At 33.0% G+C, this 10638-nt stretch overlaps 1 protein-coding gene across 1 annotated transcript in view; it reads left to right on the top strand.

The window, feature by feature from the left end:
- The window catches only part of side-VI (sidestep VI transmembrane protein), a gene marked incomplete at its 5' end in the record, with an annotated part of 38266 nt that overhangs the window by 11167 nt on the left and 16461 nt on the right, over window positions 1-10638 (top strand). The window contains one exon of the mRNA XM_017627838.1: window positions 2353-2515. Within this exon, the coding sequence (XP_017483327.1) occupies window positions 2353-2515 (163 nt within the window). The remainder of the gene's footprint in view (window positions 1-2352; window positions 2516-10638) is intronic.

Genomic DNA, 10638 nt, shown 5'->3' with positions numbered 1-10638 from the left:
GTGTAATCAACTTATCAATAAATTATACATTATTCATCCGGTATATGTGCTCCCAATTGGAAAAAATACTTTCCGTTTTGATGTCATATTTGCCGTTTCCGGCTCCGCTTGCTTATTGGAATACAATATTTTTCTAACGATGACATTTTTAAAATGCCATAGGATGCCTGCGATTGTGTGTTGTTATACACATACACATGTATGTACGTACATATGTACGTGTGCAATTCCATTCCATTGAAGTATGCATTACATTTAACATTGCGTAACATTGGCGGTAAGGTGTGTGGGCTTCTCCTTTTTAATTAAAATATGACTCGCAGCGTTTCGTTTTGCCTCTGTTACTTTTCAAATTCTACTGCCCGTCAGTATCCGTTAACCTTTGTTCTACCTATCGTCCGGGTAGTGTTGTCGTGCTTGGATGCAGAGTTGTATTTAAGTAGGGTCCCACATATAATGAAGCCAAATGCAATTGACAAGTCGGACTATTGACATGATCTTTGTAATTCATACCGAACCTCCTGAAAAATCCATGTGAACTTCATCGAAAATGCAAAAAGGAGAATTTAGTTGCATGAATTGCCAATTTGGCTTGCAAATTATCCCCAGTATAGCTCCCTCTGACTGCTACCAACCCTATGCAAATCGGTGAGCGGTGAGGGATTATGTTCGAGTGAAGAAACCTACTACTACGCTAAAACGTACATTTTGAGCTAAATCTTAATAGGTTTCCATGCTGCTCTCGTACACATATGTATCTATCTACTCCTTTTTGTCAAATTGAATCAGTGGTACAGCTTCGTTTACGAAGGGTTAAGTTAGTTGCCAAATAAATAAATATAATGAGGTACCTGAATTCATAGTATACTTACATACTTATTTAAGTACTTACTACATACATATAATGTTACCACATGTGACAACGTACAGATAAAAATAAAATGAAATAAACTGAATTACTTAGAAGAAAAATAATAAATGTAAGTCAGTCCACCTATACAACAATATTAGAAAAAGTATGTGTATAGCTTAAGATGGGATGAGTGGATGTAGATAATAAGAAAAAATAACAGCAGGCTTATATAAGAAGATATATGGATGAAGGAAAGTAAAGTATAATATGGCTATAATGACAACTAAAGTTGAAGTTAGTGAAATGGAATGGGATAATACGTGAGACTTGGTAGGAGTGTCGAAATCAGTAAAGGAAATAGTTTGACCCCACATTGGGGATGAATTTTATTTGAATCAGAGTTTTGTGGAGATAATAAAGTATTAAAGTAAAAGGGTGGGGAGCACATGCTGCCATTATTACCATATAAATTAGTTATTCTGGTGCAAAATTGGAGTTATATTTATAAGAGAAAAACTTTGAAAGTGGTGTAGGAGTAAAGGTCCATAAATATAGTAACTACGTACTTATACACATAAGTTGTGTTAGCTAAAGGCTTAAATGTGTATAAACATGAGCATAATGCTTATAATAAATAACTTATATACGTCAAGAAACTGTAGGGGNAGCAAGTAGAGCAAGTTCGAAAATACCCCTTTTGTTGTAAGTGCTCTCTAAAATTGTTTAACCCTCATTCGATGCAACTTACACAATTTATTGACTACGTACAAAAATTTAAATTTTATGCAAAAATTGTAATATTTTTATTTATTTAAAGGAAACTAAATTATATTTTTATTTCTTCAAAATTTTTAAATAAAGCACAAAAAATTAAAATTTTGTGCAAAAATTAGAATATTTTTATTGATTTAAGCAAAACTAAAATTATATTTTTTCTTATTCAAAATTTGTAAATAAAGTGCAAAAAAATAAAATTTTGTGCGAAAAAAGGAATAATTTTATTTACTTAAAGGAAACTAAGTCATAAATTAAGTTAAATAAATTTAACATTCATCCGACAATTTTTTTTTTGAAATTTCATGACCATGTAACTTTTATGTTTTTTTTTTAAAGAAATGAAATTTTGTTGATTTGTGCAAACTTCTGTATCTTTTAAAAACCGGCCTTTCTCTATTCTGATAGGAATAACAATAATTTTTTTAACATTGCTGAAATATCACACATACAACGCCCATGTAGGTTTTTTAATTTAAACTATTTCGCGACTGTAGTCTAGATTTAATAAATACAGTTTAAAAGATATAGAAGTTTAACACAAATACAAAAAACTACATTTCTTCTTAAAGAAAAATCGTAGGAGTTACGTGATCATAAAATTCCAAATTTCACCCCAACATCGCATGAGGGTTAAGATTTTTATTTATGTAATCGTACATTTAAATGCTGTACAAATACTAACTACTTATTGCCTCACTGAATATTTTGTATTTTTCTTGCAGGAAATGGATTTCGGCACCATAATGTGCTGGGCGGATAATAACGTTGGTCAGCAAAAAGAGCCATGCGTTTTTCATCTAATCGCCGCTGGCAAGCCAGAAATGCCAGCCAATTGTACAATGTTCAATCAAACATCGGATTCGTTGGAAGTTTTTTGTGTTGAAGGTAAGTAAGCATTTGAGTATGGAAAAATTCTACAAAAAGGTGTGAAGTGGAACTTTGCTCAGTTTTAAACGGACTTGCTTTTATAACTAGTTTTACTACATAAAGAAAGTTGAATCGTAAAACTGGATTACATACATACAGAGTTCAGAACTTTTTCGGCACCATTTCCTACTCCTTCGGTACTTTTTCGGGACTATTTAGTTCCAACTGAGTCACAAATTGGCTCTAAAGTAGTCCTAAGTAAAAACTTTTATAATTTAAGTCTCAAAATAAAAGACTTTGAAGACTTAAAAAAATGTATCTCGCTGATAATTATTATAAGAAGACTTTTACACTAGACGCCTGCGAATAATAGTTACCAATGACTTTAAAACTTTTCTGTTTGCAATTTTTTTCAAAGTTCATTGCATACTGTTTTGAAGTCAAAAAGGAAGAAAATTAAAAACGTACTACACTGGAACGTCCTACGTTTAAAAAAGGTCAAGGTAATTTTTGTATCCAAAGAGATTATTTTTCCACATTTACCTATTTCAAAATCTTTGAAATGCTGTTAAATTTCCACACCTCCGCCGACGCCAGTGTGACCACAACAAAATAATACTTCTATTGTTCTTCGAATTGTGGTTATTTAACAATTGTAAATGCAAATAAATATATTTATTTTTCCATATTGACTGTTAGATGGCCCCCCTTCAAACGAAAATATAAAATGTAAACTTTTATGATAAAATCGCTTAACATGCAGTGCAATAAAGTTAATGAAGCTAGAAACTGCAGCGTGAAATACTAATAGACCAACCGACCATAGAAAATAAAAAGAAAGAAAATATTAAGTGAGTCCATAAAGCAGGCAGGTCAGCTTTGGCCTTAAGTTCTATTAAAATGCAGCAAAACTTTTATCGCACTGCTCATTACCTTCCCCCCCCCTCCCCTCCCCAACTCTCCCCTCAAAATTAACAAAGCGGAAATAACTTTTTTTTACCCCCTTTCTGCAAAGCGAAAACAAAAAATAAAAAAAGGGATAAAAAGTAAAAGAAAATCTCAGTAGTCTAGCTAATAAGCTCACAGCTTAAGAAAAGAAAGCAGCAGAAAATTGCGTTTCTTCGTAAAATTGGAAAGGCAAAACAAGTTAAAGTTTCTGCAAGTTGAAGTCATGGCTTGATTAAGTAAAGTGGCCACTTCACAGGCTCATCAAACTTGCTTAATTCTTTTTATTTTTTTATTTATTTTTTTTTTGCCATCCTGCTCTATATTCTGCTCTTATATGGGTGTTATGTATTTTTATTTAATTAAACGGCTACTAACTAATAAAACCACATTATGAGTGTGAATGAATAAGTAACTAGAGGACAAGTTTTGCGCAAGTAAAAGTGAAGGAGTTGCTGTGAGCTAAAGTATANGCTACTAACTAATAAAACCACATTATGAGTGTGAATGAATAAGTAACTAGAGGACAAGTTTTGCGCAAGTAAAAGTGAAGGAGTTGCTGTGAGCTAAAGTATACTTCGACTATATTTTTATATAGCACAGATGGACTGAAATTGGCTAGTGTTGGTTGTTAGCTTTTGTTGCGAAAAAAAAGTATCTAAAGCTTAATTTGTTGCTTTGTTTTAACTTAGTAAAAAATAAGGGTTGTCGAGACTAAAATTTACCTATATAGGTTAAGGTCGTAAATAAGTAAGGATTTACTGCAGCACAAAGGAGACAATTCATGTGAGGCCACAAATTATATCTGGCTTCAGTGTGATCGAACACAAAAGAGTTCTTCCTTAAGCATTAAAGTTTCCGGCGACTGTTATGGTTTAGAGGGTTGTGAGCAAGGAAGGACATGCCATGCCATTCACAAATGGCCATGAAGACGGAAAATTGGAGATCGGAGAATTTTCATGATCCCATATCTCCAGAGCTATGGCTATCCAGCCGTGCAGATTTTAATCATTTGGATGACTATATATGAGGCGTTGCTAAATGTGGGACCAGTTAAAATTTCCATAATACCCCTGATTCTCTAAGAGCAAAAAAATTTCCAGACTAACGACTCATATGGACGAAATGCATTAGTTCGGGGTATACAAATGATTCTGACAGAAAATTGAGACAAGTAAATGCCGCTAACGCTGTCTTTGTTAGATAAATATATAGGTATTAGTCACTGGCTTGACTCTAAGAGTTTCAAAGAAATTTAGTAAATTTTCTATGGACTACGTAAATTCAAGTTTATAATTCGATATCGACTGCTGACGCAGTTTTTCATTTAGCTGATACGCGGTCTTGTACTTTAAACGACGATATACATATCGTATATAAAGTGTATATCGTCGTTTAAAGTGCAAAACTGCGTATCAACAAAATGCAGAACCGCGTATCAGCAAAATTGCAAAACCGCGTAATTGAACTTGTAGAAGTTATTAAAGCTTAAAAATGCGTATAGATGTGCAAATATATATGTAGGAAAATGCATGAAAATATAACTACATACGTATGAATAAGTTTTTGCCTTATACTAGGGTGTTCGATTATCCTCTTTTTCGAAACCGGTTTTTCGAAAAATGGTAATTTGAAAAAAACCGGTTCCCATTTTCAAATTAAGAAAAAACCAACCAAACCGATTTTGTTTTACATACCTTCTCTAATATAACACTTACCTTCTGTTAGTGAGAAATCGTGACCATAATTACAATATAACCGCTAAAAATAAGTATAGCTTTAATTTAGAATTAAATAATGCAAAATAAGTTCAAAGTAATTTGGGTTACAAACAAAACAGAAGAGTTCTTCCGGTCAAAAAACTGTTGCTTTAGCAATCGAGTCTACTTAAGATTAACTTATAGTTTTTTGACCGGAAGAACTGGATTATATATGTATAACAAAACCAAGCCCTTTCATTTTATACCTAATTTTTTTAAATTGACAAAAAATTCCTTCACGTATTTCATGTAAATTAAACATTTTTAAATAGGTGGCAACCCCACTAAAAAAGAAATAAAAGCTTATTGAACATCCGCAGACTATATCCTTTCACTTGGTATGTCATTTTTTAATCCAACGAACGGTGAAGATCTTATAATTTTTAAACAGGTGGTAACCCTACTCTAAAAATAACACATTATTGCTGATCTTGAGGACAAGCCCTTCCACTTGATACCTAATTTCTTCTAATCCAAAGAACGGTGCGGATATTATAATTTTTTTAGACAGGTGGCAACTCCATAGAAATTCTAAGTACTAAAAATAACACCCCCATTAAAAGGAAGGCAACAACTCTACTTAAAAAGAAACTTTTGACATCTGGAGGACAAGTCCTTTCATTTGACACCGCACTTTTTAGTCCAACGACCAGCCCACATCTTATAATTTATCCCACAGGCGGCAACCCTCTTCGAAAAAAAACAAAACCAAGCCCTTTCCTTTTATACCATTTTTTTTTTTTTATTAACAAAAAAGTCCTTCACGTATTTCATGAGAGGTAGTAATTTTTAAATTGGGGCAACCCCACTAAAAAAATAAATAAAAGCTTATTGAACATCCGCAGACTATATCCTTTCGCTTGATATCTCAGTTTTTTATCCAATGAACGGTGAAGATCTTATAAATTTTAGACAGGCGGCAACCACATAGATATTCTAAGTACTAAAATTCAAATCAATTCAGAAGCTTTCGAGATGAGGGTGGTAAAAAATAAATATAAAATTAATAAAAATTTTCAACAATTTTTATTGAGCTTTAGGCCATTTTTAATGAAAAATTTATTGTAGAAAAGCAACAATAATTTGAAAAAATAGTAGAAGTGATAGCTATTTCGGAAATCACCACATTTCCTCATCAAACTTCTTTCAGTAGGATTCGAACCGACGATCCCAATGACTCAGACAGTTGCCTACGCACTGTGCCAAGTTCGCCTTGTGAATGCTTGTTGCTTTTTTCCACTTTTTCATGTGTTGAGCCAATTACAATCAAGCGCAGTTATTCAATAAAATAAAATTATGAAGTCTAGATTCTGGTATATAAATAAACTATAGGTGAAAACTCGCTTTATTCCAATGCAAAAATACGGTTTACTCGGTATTCGAATAATAAATATTTCAAAAAACCAACTGAAAATATTTAAAAAAAAAAAACGGCGGAAACCGGTTGGAAAAGCCTAGTCAATCACCCTACTACATATATAAATGCATACATACATATTTATATGCATATAAATATGTAGCCTTTCATACATTCATATGTACATACATACGTTGTAAAAATGCATTCAAATGTAAGTGAGTGGCGGCGCGCATACATATTGCAGCAGTGCACTCAAGTTGTTCATGTTTTTTAAATGAGGCTCAGTTGGCGGAGCAGAGCAAAATCGAAAGCAGCAACAACAACAGCAGCAGCAAATACATTGCAATGCAGCTTATATGCATGCAAATGATGCACACATTCCTACCTACTCGAATTGCATTCGCTAGTATGACTGGCTGTAGTTACAGCTGCCTGTTGGATTTTTAGTTGTTCCTACCCTTTTACCACCCCATTATCTACCTTTTATTCACTCCTTCTTCTATCTCTTCCTGTCTCGCCTCTCCTTCATTCATTGTCCCAACTACTACATATTTAAGTTAGTGTTTGTGCTGTTGTGTGTTGTAGTTGTAGCTGTCAATGATTTTGTTGCACTTGTTATGCTTTCTGTTTTTTGTTTTTTGTTTTTTGTTTTTTTTGCCAAATGCTAGGAAACGTAAGTCAGTCGACTCGCAAGGCAGCCAGTAAAGCCAAGTACGTTTCCGTTACGAGTACTCGTAGAAGTTTCGTTAGCTAACAGTTGGCAGCTTAACTGTCTAAAACTACTTACTAAAAGGTGAGGGAGGTAGCTTTTGTTTGTTTGTGTTGTTTTGCTGTCTTGGTTGTTCGATTTAGTGTCGAGTTTTGGGGTTAATAAGGCCAACAAGTCGAAAAGTTTGCTGCCACTAGTACTTGACTTGACTTGGCTGAGTGAATTTCGTGTAGGTATGTATGTAGGTGTCAGTGTGCGTGCTGTGTACATATATATATATATTTAGTGCTGTAATTTTCAAAGATACATATTTTGTTTTTGCTGTTGATTGCCTTATTATGCGATTGTTGTTTTTGTATTAGCATGTTTTTGGTTTTTTGTTTCTTTTATATGTATTTTTCGTTACCTTAATGTTATCAGAGCTTTCCTTGCCATTCAATAAGAGCTTTACATTTTGCATTTGCGACTTGCACGGTTGCCTTGCCAATTGAACAGCACTCGTGACCCTTGCACTGGCATTGCGCATTTCAATGTAATACATACGTACATACATATATATGTATATATGTATACATATGTATATATATACATATACATATGAACGTATGTAGATAAATATAATAAATGTATGTAAGCTTTTTATTTATTTGATTTTTATTTACATTTGGCAATGCAAACAACTTTCGTTCGTCTGCAAATCGAATTTATTTGATTCAAGTTTACCTTTGCACTGCTGTAAACCAGAATATTTAAGGTATTCATTAAACTTTTAGTATGCTGCGCTGTCCATCGATCTTTCTTGCTCTCCCACTAAGTGCATACGCACAAGTGTACATATGTATATGATTGTTAAATGCATTCGAATACTTTGCATTCTTAATATCCCAAAGTAAAAAATTTGAATTCATGTAAGATTAAAATTTAATTTTTGCGAAAGCAAATAAAAGTTTAAAAGCTCATAGAAAGTAATAGCAAAATATTTAAATTTTTAATGAATTTGCTATAAAATAAAAATTTTAAATGAGATTTTTATAACTTTTTTCTCTTTGTACCAGCAGGTGCCATATCAGCTACTTTCAGGGGATAGAATATGCTCGTGAACCCGCATGGCGTTCGGACGCCAAAATTGAATATAACTTTTTAACCCTTCGTCGGGCGCAACTGATCTGTGAGGCACAGCCAAGACATTTTTTTAGTTCGCCGTGCCCTTTCATACCGTTAACTTTGCTGACGCTCAGTAGCTGGCTCTTTTGAAGTGCTCTATACAGCAAAACCCTTCAGTTTTTGTTTAACTCCCAGAACGAGAAGTTATGCGGAATTTGATCTGAGAAGCTCATTGTGCCCAAACTCGTCAAATGTATTAAATTTTTAGAATTATTTTCTTTTTTATTTTATTATTCATCTAAAAGTAGCTATTACGTGCATGTCCCAGAGTTGAATTTTTGTAGAATCTTTGCATTTTTTTTAAGATTTTTGTAGTAGCTGCTAAATTAAAAAAATTACATTTGAATGCTTCCACTTTTTGGAAAATACTTGAAATTAATTTCAAATGTCTGCAATTACTTAAAAAATTATTCATAAACATTTTTCCGTAGACAGACTTTTTTAAAAAATGTATTTCATTTATTATTTATACTAATATATATTTTGAAAGCCGTTTTTTTTCGTTTTTTTTCTGTTCGGAAAACTCGAGAACAGCTGTACCGATATTTTTGAAATTTCAACTCCAGACTATCCAAGGCTGATAATAGATCAAGGCTGATCAAACGATTTCGATATATCAAGAGGGCGTGGCACCTATTTAAATTACTCCCATTTTTTCCATGAGTTTGGCGTTGATAATATATATCTCTATACCAAGTTGCAGCACTCTACGAGNCCAGACTATCCAAGGCTGATAATAGATCAAGGCTGATCAAACGATTTCGATATATCAATAGGGCGTGGCACCTATTTCAATAACTCCCATTTTTTCCATGAGTTTGGCGTTGATAATATATATCTCTATACCAAATTGCAGCACTCTACGAGGAATACATCCAGAGATATGTTGTGTGAAAACTCTAGTTTGTATGGGAGGTGCCACGCCCCCTTGAGATATCGAAATTATTCTTCTTCTATTATCATCCTTTGAGGGTGAAGAGTCGAGGTCCAAAATTTCAAAAATATCGAGTTTTTCGATTAGAAAAAAACGGCTTTAAAAATATTTTTTAATTAAATGTTTCCTACGGAAAAATGTTTATGAATGGTTTTTTAAATAATTTCAAGCATTCGAAATTAATTTCAAGTATTTTCCAAAAGATTGGNTCCTTTGAGGGTGAAGAGTCGAGGTCCAAAATTTCAAAAATATCGAGTTTTTCGATTAGAAAAAAACGGCTTTAAAAATTAATTTTTTAATTAAATATTTCCTACGGAAAAATGTTTATGAATGGTATTTTAAATAATTTCAAGCATTCGAAATTAGTTTCAAGTATTTTCCAAAAGATTGGAAGCATGCAAACGTAATTTTTTTTTTTCTTCATTTTTGAACATAAATAAATAAAAAATCAGAGCTTTTTAAAAAATCGACATAGATAGATCGACGCGAAATTCAGCTAAAACAAGCATCTCAGAAGAAGAGGAGGGATGCCTTTTCAGGAAGAAGGAAATTTAAAAAGACGTGATTGAGAAAAGTTTGTTGTTGTTGTGGAGAGGCAAAAATTTCATTTAAAAATATGGCGGCAATCAAAAGATTTCAAAACTACGTCTGGTTCCTACAGTCTCCAGGGTACACTAGAGATATGGAGAGAACACTTCTCACTGCTTGCTTATGAAGGGCAACGCAAGTGGCGTGCTTGTTGAAGAAGACTCCGTGGTTAAGTAAATGGACGATGCTTAGAATATACTGTTCCGTTTCTAGAGTGGAGGGATATTTTTATTCGACTTTCCAGAATATTTGCCTGCAGTATTGAGACCGGTTTGGCAATTTTTGTCCACCAACTTTTTCGATTGAGCCGAATATGCTGCGGTACGCACTGAACGAGTACTCTCTGATATTAGCTTGAGAATGTCAAGCTTTTCTTTGTTGTTACTCATGCGCATTGTCGTCCTTAGGCAGTAGTTTAACAATCGATTTCGATAGTTTCCATGTATTTTTAATTTAAATGACAATTTTATGGAACGAATTTAAAGATTTAAAGATTTAAAAAATTTAAAAATTTTCTTTTTTAATCAGCATCTATATTATGTAGCAGCATCTATTAAGAGCATCTAGATGCATTTCTTAATCAAATATAAAATTTTGAAAAAAGTATCGCTTGCATCTTTTTGGCGGTTAGAGCTCAATATTATTGTTTTCGCTGGGATTTGGAAATACTTAAACTCCCAA

Source organism: Rhagoletis zephyria, unplaced genomic scaffold, assembly GCF_001687245.7.
Source record: "Rhagoletis zephyria isolate East Lansing unplaced genomic scaffold, Rhagoletis_zephyria_1.1 Rzeph_scaffold_05530, whole genome shotgun sequence".
In the NCBI taxonomy this organism is placed as follows: Eukaryota; Metazoa; Arthropoda; class Insecta; order Diptera; family Tephritidae; genus Rhagoletis; species Rhagoletis zephyria.
Note: the sequence above shows the minus strand (reverse complement) of the source record. Positions and strands in the feature narration are given on the sequence as shown.